This window comes from Daphnia magna, linkage group LG9 (genome assembly GCF_020631705.1).
Source record: "Daphnia magna isolate NIES linkage group LG9, ASM2063170v1.1, whole genome shotgun sequence".
NCBI lineage: Eukaryota > Metazoa > Arthropoda > Branchiopoda > Diplostraca > Daphniidae > Daphnia > Daphnia magna.
This window is the reverse complement of record NC_059190.1, coordinates 3,343,862-3,361,868: the sequence shown is the minus strand read 5'-3', so window position 1 is coordinate 3,361,868 and position 18,007 is coordinate 3,343,862. Positions and strand designations below refer to the sequence as shown.

The 18,007-nt window shown below is 41.1% G+C and overlaps 2 protein-coding genes across 7 annotated transcripts; one reads left to right on the top strand and one right to left on the bottom strand.

Moving 5' to 3' along the window:
* The first annotated feature begins 376 nt into the window (after nt 1–376).
* Nucleotides 377–2,114, top strand: LOC116931192 (caspase-1). Of its 6 annotated transcripts, none has more exons than XM_032938715.2 (6): nt 377–525; nt 750–846; nt 911–1,173; nt 1,240–1,415; nt 1,487–1,610; nt 1,681–2,114. In XM_032938715.2, the coding sequence occupies exons 2-6, from the start codon at nt 773–775 to the stop codon at nt 1,929–1,931; spliced, it is 888 nt and encodes a 295-aa protein (XP_032794606.1). In that variant the 5' UTR covers nt 377–525; nt 750–772; the 3' UTR covers nt 1,932–2,114. The 6 variants fall into 6 exon arrangements, with proteins under 6 accessions (XP_032794606.1, XP_032794601.1, XP_032794603.1 ...); XM_032938710.2 differs by having other exon boundaries at nt 1,478–1,610; XM_032938712.2 differs by having other exon boundaries at nt 453–568; nt 1,478–1,610.
* A 2,839-nt stretch (nt 2,115–4,953) lies between these two features.
* LOC116931185 (bone morphogenetic protein 3) lies at nt 4,954–11,777 on the bottom strand. Its single transcript, XM_045179171.1, has 5 exons — nt 11,492–11,777; nt 8,580–8,767; nt 7,871–8,527; nt 6,906–7,079; nt 4,954–6,757 (listed from the first exon to the last, which is right to left on the bottom strand). Exons 1-5 carry the CDS (start codon nt 11,775–11,777, stop codon nt 6,518–6,520), a joined length of 1,545 nt encoding a protein of 514 aa, XP_045035106.1. The 3' UTR covers nt 4,954–6,517.
* Nucleotides 11,778–18,007: the final 6,230 nt, after the last annotated feature.

The following is an 18,007-nucleotide window of genomic DNA, read 5'->3' as shown; positions in this document are numbered from 1 at the left end:
TTGACTTATTTCTGTACCTTTTATCAGTGGGTAGTCTACTAGATCAAAGTATGGAAAACATTTCAATTGCCAGGTAATCAGAAGGCAAACGTTATCTCACACAGTAAAGTGATAGAACCGACATGCGCAGCAGTTGAACCACGTTTTTTCTTCTTTAAGAATATAGTGTAGAAAAACATACCTTAAGAAATCAATTTGTCAAAATGATTCAAATCTTAGTACATATCGCGCCTAAAAAGTTAGTAGTATGCCCGTCTACGTAACTGCCTAGCACCTAAAAGAAAACATCCGAAATTTCAGACATTTTCTCATACATATCAAGAAGATTCAAACGAACTACGAAGGTGTTTTATATTCTGACTTCTGAGCAAATCCATCTACCGGACACAATGATCAACACATGGTGGAAAGACGTGAAATGTCACGTCTAGACCTGTTTTTCCAAAGCTTCTTGTTTCAAATAAATACCGTCACAAGTATCCATCGGAAGACAATTTCTCCACCCCCGTCAAGACATTTAATTAGGTTCGTTATTACATCCGCTACCACCCAGGAAAACTGATTTACAGTTAATACGTGTTGCGCTTTACGTGTCTATTTACGTACTCAGACATTTTCGTAATTTGTTATTTATTAAGTTTTAAAAAGTGTACCCCATTGCTTGTCTTGTCACTGGTCAGTGGTCACTGAACTGTATGAGTCATAAATACTGGCATTTCTACTTAATCAACTTTGTTTCCTTAAAACAGTTTTGCTTTCAGTTAAAAACAAAATGGAAGGGGTGGAAACTAAGAATGAGTTAGGTTCAAATGGAAATCATGATGAAACTGATGTTAAATTTAAACAGTAAGTTAAACAAACAAATTTCGAATTAGAAAAATCTTTATTATTTCTTGGTTTTGTTCCTTAGACCTGGCTCAAATCCTGACTTTCCTAGCTTTGCCATTTTACCTGTTGATCGTGACTCAGAAGCATACAACATGAACCATGCAAAAAGGGGAAAAGCCTACATCTTCAATCATGAAAATTTCAATCCCAATCTTGATTTAAAAGCACGTGCCGGAACATCCAAAGATAGAGACAACTTGTACATGAGGCTGAGAGAACTGGATTTTGATGTCACATATTTCAATGATCTCACATTCAATGAACTTAATACTGAAATTGTGAAGTGTAAGTATTCATCAACATTGATAGTTCCTTTCCAGGCTATTTCATCGCAATAACATGTTTCTACAGTGGCAAACGAGGATCACTCGGATCATGACTGTGTTCTTGTTGCATTGATGTCCCATGGTGATGATGGCATATTATATGCCAAAGACCAACAATATAAACCTGAAAAGTTATGGTCACATTTTACGTCAGACCAGTGCCCTACCTTGGCTGGAAAGCCTAAATTGTTCTTCATTCAGGTAGTGGTACCATGTGCCATTTCAAATTTGTTATGATATTCTTTGAATGCTACCCCCTTTAGGCTTGTCAGGGTGATAGATTGGATGCTGGTACAACAATGTTGCCCAGAATCACAGAAACAGATTCACCCAGCGCAGTGGCGTATAAAATACCCACTCACGCTGACTTCCTTATCGCCTATTCAACGGTTCCCGGTAGGATCAGTTTAACACGCGTCATCTATCATAGATAATATATAATGTTATGCGTATTTTTATTATTTAGGGTTTTATTCCTGGCGCAATACAACAAACGGATCTTGGTTTGTCCAAGCCTTGTGCTACGTGTTGTCTGAGCGAGGTAGAGATGATGATCTACTCTCCCTCATGACGACTGTTTCTCGAATAGTTTCCATTGGTTTCGAATCGAACACGCCACAAGATTCGAACATGCACCAGCGCAAGCAAATTCCATGTGTCACTAGTCTTTTGACTCGGAAAATTTATTTCAAGCGCAAGACGACCCGTCGCATTTGAAATCTACGCACATTGCCTTTCAATGCCTATCAAGTCCGCAACGAATCAAGTGGATCATACTCTTTCATTCATTCAAGTAATCGTTAGATGACATTTACTTTTGCTCACTTTTCTATTACAAAGTGCTGGTTGTATCAATGCAATGCGGAGGCCGTATACACGGGCAGACAATTTCGATATATACCACATGCCATAAGTTATTTTGAGAAACAACCGTGGTCGACACCATGTTCGTGTTTCAAACATAGCAGCAAATTGACCCGTGAAACCCTTCTCGTGAATGCAGTGGGAGAGGTGAATTGCATGGGCTTCCTTTTGTGGAAGACGATAGCTGTAAAACTAACAGCCGGTGGATTTAGTGTCGAACAAAGCGGATTTAAAGGCGGACGAGCGCTTAAGCCCTGCCGATAACAGTCTATTTTGATCAGCAGGCCTCTTCATTAATACTGCATGCATCCATTGGCCCCCATATCGCCTTTGGAAAAGAGAGGGAAATATATTTAAAGACATAGAACAGCACAGTTGGGCATCTTGAACGTGTCCATAAATCTAAAATTCCGATCAGATATCCGGGGGACTGTTGTTTCCCCCTTTTTCTTCTTCTTGGAAGCCACAGGTGTGGCTTTAATATTCGGCCATAAATAGATTTTCGACTCGGAAGACACCAGTAGCTAAAAATAAAAATAATAAACGCAATGTAAAACAAATATCTCGAAGGCAAGACAGCAGGCCAACAGCCATCATTAGCCCTGTGCACAGAGATACTGATATCCCGTTCCCGACTGGCTATTAGTACTTCACTTGGAGCTATTATTTCACCGTTGGGACCGGTAAAAGATCGTTAGGAAACCCGTTTGCAAAAGCCTGGCAATTATTTGGGCAAAAAAAAAAAAGAATAGACGGTGTTCATGGGAACAAAGTATAGAAAGGTAGAACATTTGGTTTGATTTACAGTCCGTGCTAGATGGTGAAACTCGTCCCATATCCTTTGTTACCTGAGCCCTTTTCTTTTACGATCTCCACCACGTTTGTTCCGTTCAAACTGTCCGTATACATTTCTACCCAGTGAAGGTTCTCTGAAGCCTGCACGTAGACACATCCATCCCTTTTAGAAAAAGAAAAAAAAAAAAAATGGATGAATAAATCAAATCGGGAAGGTTACAACTGTCCGCCCAGTATGCTTTCTCCCAAAGGCGGCGGGGGATGCGCATACGCCGGGCTATAGGCTTTACAGAAACAGGAATTTTCGCGGTGAATTTATTATATATACGATATATATATTTTATTATCTTGCCTTCTCCTCTTAAATATTTAGCTTCCCTACCCCTATCTATTGGCTCATGGCAGGGACTACTGGCCAGTCAATGATGAACTCCCCCAATAGATGAAGATTTGTGTACGCAGATGTATAAGATAAATAACAATAATACGTTGGAATAGAAAGAAAAACGAGCAACAAAACCAAAAATAAACAACAGCAATGATGAAATAACGCATTCAACAGATGCTGCTGGGCACGACCGGTTCACGCTAACTCGTTCCTACTTTGGGAACCGAAGAAGACAAAACATAAATGGAGAGAAGAATTAAAGAAATACAAAGGAGAAAAAAAACAAACGAACAACGATGGAAACATACGTGCGTGATGGTTCGTTGATGTGGCCATCAAGCTAATTGGACGACTCGTAATATCTCGGCTGGCGATCAGTCGAGACGCGGGTGAAACCGCGCGTAACCTGATTAGCCTGAGAGGTCTTGTACGTGTCGACTCGATGACTGGTCAGCCATTTCTTCTTTTGTTTTCTCTCTTTTTTTCTTCTTCTTTTAGCTTTTGATGTTGGCTTTATTATTACGCGCTTCTTCTTCGTTTCCCACCCGCCCGTCATCTCGATTCTTTTATTTTTTCTTAAAGATATTAAGTATATACATAGACGTATATTATTGTTACGGGTTGATTCGAAAAAATAGCAGTCAGCCACCGAAACGATACGGCCGTTGTTGTGTTAGAAAGGTTCCATAATTGCCGTCATCGATCATCATTCCCTTTGTAATTAGCTCCTGCTGTTGTGTTGCTGCTGTTTGAATTCCTCGCTATACGTATACAGCAAGCAAGTTCTTGTATATAGCGACGAGGCTTTTGTTTTGTTTTTGATGGACGAGGAGGTCGACTTCTTTTTTAGACTTTCCTATTTGATCGGCTAGTTTTACGCGCTCCGTTCTGATGGCTTCTCGAATTCTTATAGGTTCCTACATACAATCGTAAGGACTGCAGTTGTTATATAGACTGGCATCGGTTGTGTTTGACGGAGCACACATCGTTCATTTCACACTCGCGTTTGAAATGCTGGCTTGGTGGGAGGGCCCTCGTTTCTCCTCTCCACAACAATGCCAGCTTTTCCTGTTCGTCTTGTGTGTATAGAATACAATTCACTTGTTTGACGAATGATGACGCCCGTTGACGTTTTAACTAGTTTTTTGTTTTGTTTTTTTTATAACAAAATGTAATATGTATGTATACACATGTATTACAATAGTTTGAGCATGTAATAAACTGATGGATCTTTTTCTCCGATCCTCCTCCCGACATTTACATCGCATTGTTTTTCTTTCACATTCCACATCTTTTCTTTTTTGATTCCCCCTATACTTTTCTTTCTCTCGCCTTTTGATGTTTAATACGATTCCATTTAGACAAATTCTTCGATTTTCTTTTAATCATATTCACGGCTTTTCTATTTTTTTTCAAGGATTCTCACATCACGCAGCAGCGTGAATCTCTCTATGTATATTTTAAAAATAAAAGGAAATCAAAGATTTTTGTAAATCATTCTATCGTCGACTCTCGGGTCACGCTGGGCCGGTCAAATGTCAACGGTTGTAATACGATTCCCCCTAGCGGCTCTCACGATAATTTTTCTTTTGTTTTCCGGCTTCCACGATACACACACGTTCGTCTTATTTTCAACTGCCTGCATAATATCAAGGACAATTAAACACGAAGAGAGAAAAACCAAACAACAACTTCGGGAGCTGAACAACAACAATTCATTTCTTTTTCTACATAATTTTTTTCTTTTTTCGTGTATACAAAATGAGTTCGTTAAGACGTTCCAGAGAGAATGTTTTTTTTTTTTTAAAGGAATAACGTATATGTGTGTGTGTGAGGGACGAGTGAGAGTTTTTATTGTAATACAGTGAGTGATGCAAGGGGCGATGGAACAAAAAATTTTTAAAAAAATGGGTAGACAAAAATATTAAAAGACGAGAAAAAAAACAAACGCCGGATGTGAATAAATCGTTAGAACATATGATTAAAATTCGAATTTTTGTTTTCAAAACGAAAAGAGGAGAACATGGCTTAATATTTTTGTTGTTGTCGAGAATTCTAAGCGAAAAAGAAAAAGGAGAGAGAAACACGAGACAGCAGACAGAGATAATAATAATAAACTTGGAGGGAAAAAAAAGAAGAGAGTCAAAGACGGTCGTGGCAGAAGAAATTGAAGGAATGAAATCAGGGCAAAATGGGAAAAAAAAAAAAAAGAAAAACACGAGGAAATATGATGACTAGGACATACCATCGCACACGGCTGCCAACTGCAATCATGGAACAGCCCGTTACGAGAAACATAAACAAGAAGAAGAGGCGAAAAATAAAAGAAAGATGGAAAGAAAAGAACACGTCCAATAACATTGTTGCTATATTATAGAATAGAGTATATAATAGAGAAGATGGCGATGGTATACTATAATAATATGATGGGAGAAAAGAAAAAAGAAAATGAATCAACAAGGAAACAGAAATCCCTCGAGCGCACCAGTTTGGCCACATAGACGAAAAACGGTGATTACAACAAACAACACACACACACACACACACCACACGAACAACAAATGGAATTAGTTTAGCTTTTCTTCTTTTATTTTATTTTTTTGTTCATTTTATATCAGTCCGTTCAATAAAAATATTTTTTGTTTTTTTCAAATTCGTTCAGCAGCAAACGGATTTCGTGCAAAACCAAATCGATTTCCAGCATGTCGTGAAATGGGAAAACGTGCAAGCGGGACTGCTGTATTTGAATAACAAGGTCAATACGGATCGCCTTGCATTATAATAACGTCGTCGCGTCTGAAACAGGACATTCATTAAACGACAGTTCTTCTTTGCTTTTTTAAGTTTAGTTTTTATAAATTCTAATCAAAATCGAAACATTTGTGTTCTAAATGTAGCGGATACGCCAAGTTGGCATTCAAAGAATTTAGTAATTCCACACCCGTAACGGAATTGATACCCTCGAGTTTTACAATCTGTTAATTTTGACCAAAATGTAGTTTATTATTAATTGGTTGTTATTAATGAATTACGATTAATTATTATACTTCAGCAACAAAAAAATCGGGGCAAAAAGAACTTAATATAGCACGTCGAACGATACAAGCAAATTTCAATGCGGATGAAATAAACGATGAATTGATTTTCACTGGATTGTCTCTCTCTCTCTGTACAACAATGGCTGCTGGATGGCGGCTTTTGAAGGATGAACGGAGTGGGGAATGTGGGGCTTGCTATTAATTTTTAAGATGATGGTCTACTGGTTCGTGCGCTCTACAATCGGGAGAACCGACTTTTCCAAATTCACCGACATGCGCAGCTTTCGGCCGTCATGCTGGGATAGTTTTTGAAGAACGACGTTGCGATTGTCGTCGAAATAGAGCAGCGTCAGCGACGAGAGAACGTCCGGCACACAACACGGAGCAGGTACTTCCGGATGGCCGCCGATGGCGTGCACGATACTCTGAATCGTAGCGTGATTCGTTGGATTCAACTCCTGCAATACGCACATCAAATTGTTTTCAGAAAATCAAAGTCATTAGCGTTTCAAATGAGAAATGGGCTAGGCCGGCAAAGAACAACAAAACAGTTGCACATCATCCGATTCCGAGTTGTGTTCGCTTCAGATGTTTTTTTTTGTTTACCTTAGTCAGCGGGAAAGGACACCGTCCGGCGCAGTACTGGGCCTCGAATGTCTTTGGCGAAATGATCCATTCGCCCCAACCGATTTCGTTAAAGTCCACCGTCAATTTCCTCCGTTGGCAAAGCGAACGGCCCGCATCTTCCGGCACATCCAGTCGGGCATCGTTGACGTGTTGCTACATATACCGGAAGAAAGAAAGGAAATGGAATCGTTCAATAATCAAACGCAAAAAATCTTCTTTAAAAAAGATCTCGCAATCTGTGATTTCACAACGGGACTCTTTCTTCTTTATGCCGTAGATGGTCAAATGGACGTTAAAAAGAAAAAGAGAAAGGCTTAAAGGCAGAGAAGATAGAGTGCGAGATGTTGTTTAAAAAAATAAAACCCCCAAAAAAATGTGTGATGATGCGGGTGGTGCGCTTTCGACAGAAAGCTCTTTGATGTCGGACCATGTCAACTGGTTCGGCTTGTCGGAGCGCACGAAAAGAACGCAGCCGGATCGAGGAAAAAGATAAATATTTTAAGCTATACTCTCTCTAAGCGCTATGTAGGACTCGAAGTTCTTAAAACGTATATATATTGATACAAGTCTACGCTGATTGACGCGTTATTGTCAAGCGGCTTGTAAACCACAGAAATAAATAAACACTCCTCCAGATGGATCCTCTTCTTTGGCTCATCCATTTGGATTGTGAGCGTCGTTCTTAAGACAGACGAAACATAAAAATATATATATATATTTATATTCAAACCAAAGATGACCGATAAAAGCTTTCGAAAATTCAGTGAAGGGGGGAGAAAAGATGGCTGATAATACTGGAAGAAATACTCGATGGAATGAATCCGCCTATTTCTTTGGAGCGCTTCAATCGCAAAGCGACGCACTCACACGATTTGTATATACGTATAAAAGAATAGACACATACGTAGATATAAGCATGACGGTGATGGAGAAATAAAACATACCTGTTGATTGTAATGCCAAGTTTCTGGCAGCTTGCGGTTACGTCGCTTTCCCTTGCGGTTGTTGCTGGAACTAGCGGCCGTCCTTTTCCTCTTATCTTCCGGCCAAGCCAAGGTGGCACCAGCCACTCGCGATGAATGAGACTTTGGATAAGGTAGAGTGCTCTTACTACTACTACTACTACTACTGCTACTACTCGAACTGCCGCCGGCCTCGCCACTTATCTTGCGACTACCTGGCCCGCCGGCCGTCTGACGCGACGATGATGAGCGAGCTTGCAACATTCCCGGGCTCGTTTGAGGGATGACGTTGCTGTTCAGGTAATGGTCAGCTTCAGGCAGTTCGTTATCGTCGATGGAGCGACGCTGACGAGCCTGACTGGCGTCCCACGTTGTCGCCTGCTGGACATCCTGGTCAGGCAAAGCGTTCAGATCGCGCTCAGACACCAGACCCGTTTCTTCTAGAGTGGCGTTGGAACGCTCGTTGGAGAAGACCACCAGGAAGGGCGACGGATCCATTCGGAGAACAGAGTCGATCGATAGATTCTCGTAGAGGCCAGACGAGCGTTTGGACACCCTGGAAGGTGAAGGCGAGTTGTTGGCGGCAGCTGGCAGACTGTTGACGAGAAACTGAATGGACGGCCTCGCTGACGTCGTAGACTTGCCATCCGCGTTTATCCAGAGCCACTTGCCATTTGCCTATTTGGCGGACTGGCGATCCGACGACCGATGGATCCAGGGAGAAACCCTGTAAGTGATGATGGTGATGCGCTTTACTGTTCATCTTCTTCCGGCCGACAGCTCGTCGCTTGTAGAAATGCAACTCGACCGAGCCGATCTCTTCGCTGCGGGTCAATCCGTTCAGATTAAACAGCAGCATTTCTTCGCCTCCAACTTGACCTGTTTCAAACGTTGACATTTTTAATCAATAACTGAAATTCTCTTTCAACGTTTCAGGTGTGTACTAAAGAGAGAGCCCCCCCCTTCTTTAGAGGGTTAGGTTAGAGGCACTGGTGTGTTATTAACCATATATTCACAAATCCATTTGACTATTGATACATATGCAAGGCTTCATTCCTGTGTTGCGCTCAAACTGATCATCATGCAGGATTTACCTGGATGTAACCGTGTATTTACTATACTCCCCCCCCCCCGTCCAACTGTCTTTCCTTTAGAATATTTCCATAGTTTACATAAGGATATGTGTGCCAGTTGGGGGCTTTTTTTTTTTTTTTTTTTCGAGAGGCTTCTTGAATAAAAGAAAGAAAGAAAGAAAAAAAAAAACCCTTAGATGTACATTCCGAATGAGGGAGAGTGCATTAGCATTTAAATTCACTTAACGACAGAGACAAATTGAATAAATAGTAAACGGGCAATTTTTCCTACGTGTCGTACTATTTCATCGATTCAAATGTTTATGATCCGCACAATCAAAGAACGAGGTACGTCTCAACGATGGATGAAACGACCAAATCGAATTTTATTTTTATTTTTTCGGGGGGGGGGGAGGGTAATCAATTACATTGGTTGCGGACGGTGTAGATCGCGGGACTGATCGGCACGCACAGCCATGTATAGTGTAGGGGGGGAGAGAAATGGGAACGCTTGTGAATAGGCGATGATTACCGAGTCATCATTCCGTGCCCGTCGCAATATACGAATCAAAATTTTATTTTCTTCTCTATGAAATCCTTTTTTTTTTCTTTGACAACAAAGTTGTGTGTCTGCGTAAAAGTTTAGAATTTATTTTTTTTCTTTCTTTTGAAAATATGGGAATCTCAGAACTAAAAATGTGAAGAAAAGAGAAACGATGGCTGCGGGGTGCGGCCCAGCTGGACCTTTTCGTTCGCCGAGTTCTTTTTCGTGACCGAGTCTCATATAATGGACACGATTTTTGTGTGTTGTTCGCCTTTTGCTCTTTCAAAAGAGGAAGAACGTAGAAAAGGTTGAAAGCTCTTTACAAGCACCCTCTCTCCTAATGGCTTTCTGTCATAAAGATACAGTCGAAAGAGTGTTTGCATATCTTGTGAGCTCTTCTTCTTCCAGGCATTTTCAAAATGTCCTATCTCTTCTTCTTTCTCCGTATTTTGTTGTTGTTTTATTTTTAATTGAATTTTTTTTTTTTTTATCCCTTTTTTTTCTGGTTTTCAATCGATTGCAATCCACTGAAAAGCTTTCAAATTGCGATGCAATTCGATATTATCACGACGTTTGGATATAGAAAGCGCGGGAGTTACGCAAGTGAAGGGCAAGTTTTATACCTAACGAGCTTCAATATTTCTAAACTTGGTTTTGGCTAATGATAGACGCGATGATTGTACGAAGAAAAGAAGAAAAAACGAATGCAAGTCAAAATAGGAGGAGATCCTCTTCAGAAATTAGGGGGTAAAAAAAAAAAGAGATTACCTTTTTTTTTCTTTTGAAAGTTTCCCCCCTGTATTTAACTCCGTTGTTCATCTTTTGTTTTGTTTTTTCTTCTTGACATCTCCCCAATTTTGAATGAATCAAGAGAGAGAGCCACGCCCTTGTGGCTATCAAAGAAACAAAGTTGGGCTGTTGCACATGCAGACCAACCCCCGAAATGAAAATCGATTTACGAAGGGAAGGTATATAGACAAACAAGATGATTGTGTAGAAAAAAATGTGAATGCAATTCCGTCCAGTCATCGCTGGACTTGTCAGTTATTTGTAAAAAGGCAAAACAACGGAGCTCTTCAGCTATGTACATGTATGCGTTAAAGAAAACGGCGGTCAAAAGAAATCAACAAGGCCAACACAACCCAACCACAAGAAGGCAAAACACACTAATCATCGTCTCGTGCCTATATAGACACACGCCAGTGATCGTTTCGTAATTTGTTTTCTCTCCCCCCCCCTTAAAAACAATTTTTTTTATTCTTCTGTGTTAGCCAGACACACAGCATCTGCGCGAACCCGTCTCCACTTTTTGGAAAAAAATAATGAAAAATTATAATAAACAGGTTGCGATGGTAGACGGGGGTTTTCTCTTTGAAAGGTAATAGCATTTTTAGTATTTATTATTTATATGTATAAAAGAAGGGGCAGCCATGTGGGATAAGATGAATTGCACTATTTACACAAGTTTGTGTATAACAGCTCCAATGGCAGAATTTCTACATTTTCCAGCGTTTTTCTTTTCCCTCTTTTTCTAGAGGGGTTTTATATACACGGAAAGATGGCCCTCTGTGTCTATGGTTTCAACCATTTTTTTATTATTATAGAGAGAGAAAAAAAGGGGGGGGTGTCTGGGCGCCCCGATAACGAGCTGCGTACAGAGGCCACTATCTCTCTCTTCTCTTGTTAAGCTTATGTTATGTGCATACGAGAGAGCCCAACAGCACAACTTGACACAACATGCGGGGCCAGATGTGGTTGTATAGCCTTCTACACCGAACCATTTATTTTTTTTTTTAAAGTCAAACAAAAACATTTTTTTTTTTTTAAATTTTAATGGCAATTTTCCGCTTTTTGTTTTATGGCGGTCAAATGAAAGGAAACAGCAACCGAGGAAGAAGAACGATTAACAATCGTTAACTATTACTTTCAGTTTTGTTTTTTAATGGGGGTAGGGGGGGCTGGAGTTTCAAATGTTTTGAATTTTACCTCTGGAAGGGATGATACTCCGGATGGTGTTACTCCTGGTCTTCATCGAATCGGATGTTAAATATTTCTTGTAGAGTTCCATCATGTAAAGGTGAGGTGAAGAGGTGGACGATTCGGAATCGCCGTAGTCTTGCCGTTTGCTACGTCCGGACGGGACGGAAGCGGGCGGTCTGATTTGAAGCAAATGTTCCATAGCGTTGCGCATCATTTCACGATCGGCTCCGTCAGCACAGAGACCAGCAATCGCCAGGACGGCGATTAAAATCACTTTAATCCACATTGCCATTTTCCCCTGCTCAAACGCCAATTTTTCTATCTTGCCGAAAAATTCGATTTCCCTTCCGGGCGGGAAGGACGAATTTTCAAATATTGGCAACAAACTGAAACTCAATCGCTAAACGGCAGTCAACGTGAACACTTTTTGAATTTCAAACGGGTCGTGTCGTGTCGATTTCAATCTCAAAACGAATTCGGGGATGATGGTGAGTTCGGTTGCGATGTGTGAGACGCGCGCACTACTTGTCGACTTGTGTGCAACTGACAGTGGCCAGTCCAGTGAGAAAGGCTTTAACCTACACCTTCCTGTACCTAACCTTTATTTTGTGTTCCTTCTTCTTCTTCTTTTTCTTCTTCTTTCTTTTTTTCACTTCTGTCTTTCGTCCCTTCTTCCTACACATCCCCCTCCTTTTCGCTTACCACGGGGTAGGAGGAGGTGATAGGGTGAAGCACGAAAGGAGGAGGACCCAAAAGAGGCTCGGACCTGGTGTGTGTGTGTGTGTGTGTGTTTGAGGGACTGTATATACTGTATATCTGCAAAAAGAAAAACAAGAGACACACGACACGTATATACAATAACAACAACAAAATGTGTTCCAGTAGCTGTTCCAGCGTCGACGTCTTCTCTCTGATTAGATTTCAATAAATGATTGACATTGAAGTTTAAACAAGGAAAAAATTTGCCTATTTTCCAAGAGTTTTGATCCCGCAGGTTTGTGTGGACCCACTGGGTCCAGTTTTTCTTAGGAGGGGGGTCCCCCTCCCCCCGACTTTTTCTTTTTCCATCATCAAATCCTCAAGTGCTGCTGTATATACAATTGATCTTGTGTGTAGCTTTTCTTTTATCTTGAAGACTCGTGGCAAGGGAGGGGCGCGTCCACTAAATCCTCTTTCCAGGATAAGAAAGAAACAAAGTAAAATGAGATGGTAGAACTAGGCCCCCCTGTCGAGCGCGTGTCTCTCTAACTATATACGATCACCAACGAAAGAGTTCAACTTTTATTCTAGCAGTGTAGGTGTATAGATCAGCAAAACTTCAAACTCTACAGTATATGTATCTACTGTACATCACAAAGGGCCAACTTAACCTCTTGATCCTGATTGAAACGACAGTACAGCCCCTATTGATTGATGACTTATTTCATCAGCAGGGGACACAACGTTTGTGTCGTACACTGTGCTCCATGTACGCACATTTATACATCTAGCGTTTATTCATGTCGACTTAAAGTCAACTCATCCCTTAAACACAAGAAATTTGCCATACATTTGCTGTACGTCTACGTATACATTTAGTGTCTATTATTTTAATTGTTGTTCTATATTTTATTCCAGGCCTCTATTACGTTATGTCTAGATGTGTATTACTACGTGTGCACATAGAGAGCCACCGAGTCAAGGTAGCAGAGAGAGAGAGGGGGGGGGGACAGAGGCGCGGCTATGGCGTTTTTCTGTGTTCGGATGTCGCCAAGGCGGACGCGGCGCCAGTCGGGGGGAGGCACAAAAAAAGAGAGACGGGCGCAGACGGCGACCGACAAGAGCAATCAGGTAGGAGAGAGCAACAACTGGCCGCCACGGCACTCTCACCAATCCAGCGCGTCCCTATTATCCTAACAAGAGAAGAGAAAACAAAACACACACGTAGAATTGAGATAGGTCTATATACATAACATCCGCTGGAATATCATGTTGGAGCCTCTGGGACGCTTTTTTTTTTTTATATTTTCAACTGGCACAAGAGCAGGTGAGTCGTCATTTGATTGACGATGCATCTAACTCGTGTGTAAGTATGAGTTGGTTTTCTTTTCAACAAAGTCGGTCCATCATCTTTAGATTTCGTCTGCTCTTTTTTTTTTTTGGTAGGTTTTTCAGCCTTCAGATTGTTGGTGTCCCTTTGACGAGACACTTTTTGTGCTCGAGACTGTCGTCTCTTCTCGAGGGATCCATCAAGTCCGGCGCCATCGGGGGAAAAAAAAAGGCAAGGCGTCCGTCTCTTTTCTTGTTCACTCGACGGGAACGGGGGCGCACGTCTACGTGTACATAAACACGGGACTCTTATTTTTCTAACTCAAAAATAAAAAGAACATTATGATATCGTAAAATATAACCAACAAACAAGGGGGGGGGGGAAGGAAACACGAGGATCAATGTAAATTAGCGGGGAAAAAAGAAGCCAAACGTCTTTGAAAAATCGATTGAGCAATTGATAGTACGAAACTATCATATGAAAAGCGGGCACCATTCGAGAATGACATTTCTGCACACACACACACAAATGTTTATAGACGCCCTATTCAGTCCAGATATGGCGGATGGGATGGGCCGTCTGCGTAATATCGATCAGGATCAAAAGGTTATTGAATTGATAACAAAGCGAAAAGAAGGACCTTCATATCTATTTGATGTGGAGAAAAGGGGGGAGGGTCAGTCAGACCGTGTGTCAACATGACATTGGCAACTGTATTTGATGGCCATTGGAATGCACCAGACGCTTTTGCTTTCCATGTTATTTCCGCTGCGCGTGACACGTTCGGGAAATAGAAACTCGTTATCCAAAAGTTTTTTCTGCATCTCCACGGGGCTGGCCACACACAAATCGACATGTCTTGGCCAGCTGTTTTTTGTGTGTGTGTGTGTGTGTGTGTTCCAAAGGGATAAAGAATAATATACAAAAGCAATCACATTGAAATAGAAGATTGTGTGACTCTCTGGCCTGGCTATTTTCGAACTTGAATGCTTTAATCTGATTGGATCATAATTAAAGCTGATGGGTCAGCAGGGGAGCCAGGTGGCAACGCGAAACGAGCACCATTCAAGCCCCCATTGAAATAAGTCCAGGGGAGAGATTATTTATAAGCGGCTATGTGTTTCTTATAATGCACACCTATATATACGTATACGCTATCCATTTTGTTTTGTTTTCTTCCATCCACCGGAAACGGTCATAATCCGCTATCATTAGCCTTTCTATAAGTTGTTGTGCTCTCCCTCTGTGTATATGTATACATTTTTCATACCTTCAGGGTCTTCATCAAAATGAGCCCTTCCTGAAACAATTATTTCATTCAACGTATATGTATATACACAAACCTCCCCTAATAGCCAGGAATTTGATAAATTAAAAGAAGATCAGTGTAACGCAGTTCAGATCTTTGATCTCATTCTGAGTATAGACCTACATACAGCAGAGCCATATATATAGGTTTATAAGGGCCAGTTCACAGGGTACTTTCAATATTGTCCAGTTCGTTATTGGCTGTAAAACTGGGAAATACATCAAATGAAAGGGGCAAAAGAGAAACACAAAGAGATTGGGGACGGCGAGTCATGTTGGTGCCATCTTTGCCTCTATATATTCGTCGCTTTTCTATATATAGCCTACCAGTGTTTTGTATTTCTATCTGTTTCACATTTGTATAGAGTGATGCGTACGGACAAGATTCTGCTGCGCACGTATAGGCGCCACTGTCTTATCAACATTGACATTTCAGAGGATGACCCGCGTAATATAGCCCCTCACTGAAGACACAAAGGTGATAGGTCAACCTCTCCTTCACAAAGAGACGAAAAGTACTACATACCGTCCCACATTTCAATTTCCCATCGTTTCTTTTTCATTTTCCTTCTTCTCTCTCTTCGTTTTTTGTTGTTGTAAAGGTTGTCGACGGATGAGCAAAAAGGAGTGTGCTCTTTCATTACAGGTAATCACCATCTGCCGCGCAACCTTTGGGCTCGTCGTCCTTGGTTTGTCCTCTTTCCGCCGTTTTTTTTTTAAATTCTTCCCTCCTACCTTTGTTACGTTATAGTTATACTCGGAACCCATTCGTCTCTATTCTTGTGTGCTGCATGTATAGCTTTCGTTTCTTTCGATTTCATTTTTGGCATGGAAAACATATGTGCACGCACCTGTGTGTCGTTCCGAGAAATCGCCATCTGTGTGTTTACCAACTGTTGCTTTACATACCTGGCCTCTTGTGAATTTTTAATTGGCATTGCCTCAAACAGCAAATGATTCACAAATGAAGACAACAAGTTATGCCTTTCACTCCTCGGCTTCCGTATGGCAGGTGTCGTCCCGCATTGTGGACTCCGCCATTTTTTCTAGTGGCCCCCTTTTCTTTTGACGAGAGATAAAGATCGACGAGGTGCTAGTTCGTCTAATTGCAGGTGAGTGCACTTGTGGAAAGTTTTTTTTTTTAAAGAAGGTGAAGTCCAAGGAACGCTATAGCGCGTCTTGACGGAAACATTTAAATACAGCGAGCAAGCTCCAGGAAACAATTAAAGTGAAGGGCCACACACTTGTGTCAGTGGGGTCAAAAGTAAAAAAGTAATACACTTTCCGTGCAACTATAATAACTAGGGCTAAAATAGAAAGGTGCTGCGGACTACACACACACACACACACACACAAAAAGGTTTGTCCAAAACGTGTGGGAGAAAAAACAAGAACTCGCGGGATGTGATCAATCGATTTTGAATTTGTTAATAATGAATAGAAAAATGTGAAAAGTCCTGGTCGACAGTGAATCAAATATTTGAATTTCAAAAAAAAAATTAAAAAGATCATCGGCAGAGGAGCGCTGGAAAAGGACGGGGGGGACGCGGAGGCAAATACAACAGCGTGACATGTGTGTTTGGGTTGGTATAGGTATATATATATATAAGAATGGGGTGGTAGGAGGCCTGGTTTCCTCGAGTGGTTGGTGGTGGTTTGTTTGTACACACACAGAGAGAGGACGACTGTGCGCGTTTTCCGTGTTTACACAAGATGGGAAAACACCCTGAATGGGAGAGGTTAAATAGAAAGGAAGAACTCATTACAAGTGGCGCGGGATAAATAAAAAGTGTGTGTGTGTACGTACATGTGAGAAAAATAAAATGCTCAACCCCCTGTTGTTTCTTTAGATATATCCCTCTCCCAGCAAGTATTTTTCCATTAGTGGTTGGAGAAAAACAAGGCCGAGAGAACCCCCCTAACAAAACAAAAACAAACACGTCGTAGTACAAGGGAAGTTTCTGTTTCTTCAGCCATTTTGAACGTTTTGATTTTTTCCCTTTTTCTATAACGCGTGTGTAAATAAATCGTGATGGCCGAAATGATTGAAAAAAAAAAATGTGTTTTTTTAGCAAAATACTAGTGAAATGTAGGGGGAAAGAAGTGCTTCTGGATTGACAGGTTGATTGGAAGAAAAAAGCTTTTCTTTTTGGCGCCCTATTACCAGGTCAACAGATGTGGCGCGGGCTCGTCAAACAGGGCGGGTTTGTCTTTTTTTTTTTCTTTCTTCCCGACCGATGCATTTTTTTTTCTTTAACGTTTCTCTAGTCCAACTTATTCACTCTTCTTTTGATGAGAGAGGGGAACACAAAAAAAGACGGTGTGTTTCAATAGCGGCTCTCTTTGATCTTCATCACGGCCCTTCCCAACTCGGTTTTTTTTTTCTTCTTTTACCGCCACCACCATCTCTTTGGTAGATACAAACACGTTTTTTTTTTTTTATAGAGATGTACTTTTGACCCCCAGCACCCTCAAAGCCCCCCCGATTTTTTTGAAGGTCCGCTTCAAGAGAAGAAGTAAAAAGTCATCAGCATCACCTCCACTACACTTTTGTGTTCGAATGATTTGCTTTAAGAAAATGACAAGCCGGTCTCCCTTTTTTTTTTCCTATTTCCAAGCAATTAACATCGAGTGCGGATGCCCCTTCTCATACAATTTTTAACAGCAGCGTTCGAAATGCGCGACGACTGTCTGATTGAAGACTTTTCCTTTAAACGAGAAAAGTCTATAGGCTACGACTTTCAAACAAACCAAACAACAAAGACGAGATTCTTATTTAATTGGACTGCTAATACGCTTTTACCCAGTTAGTTGCAACTTGCCGATTTGTTTGGGACTTTTAATTTCAGGGAGAGTTAACGAGCCCCGGATGACCATCCGGTGGAAGGTCGAAGAGTACGTAGACTTTAATTCTTGTTTTCATGTCTGATCAAAACAAGAAGGGAAAAAAACACAAAGAATTCTAGAAGAAAATGAAAGATGAACTCTGAGACAAAACAATGGCGATGGAGGATTGCTTTTCGGAAAAGAAGTAATCAACTTTGACTTGAATGTATTTGCATAGCCTCGGGAAAACTGTTGCACAAGGCGGCGGCACCACTTCCGTGTCGGATAATCAGCTGGCCCAACAATCCGCTTCGTTAAACGATTTTTTTTTTCTCGTTCGTTTTCTCATTCGACTATTG

What these genes read in the sequence shown, in the direction of transcription:
- LOC116931192 (XM_032938710.2), top strand. Translation starts at nt 773, where the DNA reads ATGGAAGGGGTGGAAACTAAGAATGAGTTAGGTTCAAATGGAAATCAT. An exon ending in TAATACTGAAATTGTGAAGT is followed by an intron (nt 1,174 to 1,239) that starts GTAAGTATTCAT and finishes ATGTTTCTACAG; the next exon opens with TGGCAAACGAGGATCACTCG. An exon ending in CGCCTATTCAACGGTTCCCG is followed by an intron (nt 1,611 to 1,680) that starts GTAGGATCAGTT and finishes TTTATTATTTAG; the next exon opens with GGTTTTATTCCTGGCGCAAT.
- LOC116931185 (XM_045179171.1), bottom strand. Translation starts at nt 11,777, where the DNA reads ATGGCAATGTGGATTAAAGTGATTTTAATCGCCGTCCTGGCGATTGCT. An exon ending in CATCGGTCGTCGGATCGCCA is followed by an intron (nt 8,528 to 8,579) that starts GTCCGCCAAATA and finishes GCGGATGGCAAG; the next exon opens with TCTACGACGTCAGCGAGGCC. An exon ending in GTCCTTTCCCGCTGACTAAG is followed by an intron (nt 6,758 to 6,905) that starts GTAAACAAAAAA and finishes TGCGTATTGCAG; the next exon opens with GAGTTGAATCCAACGAATCA.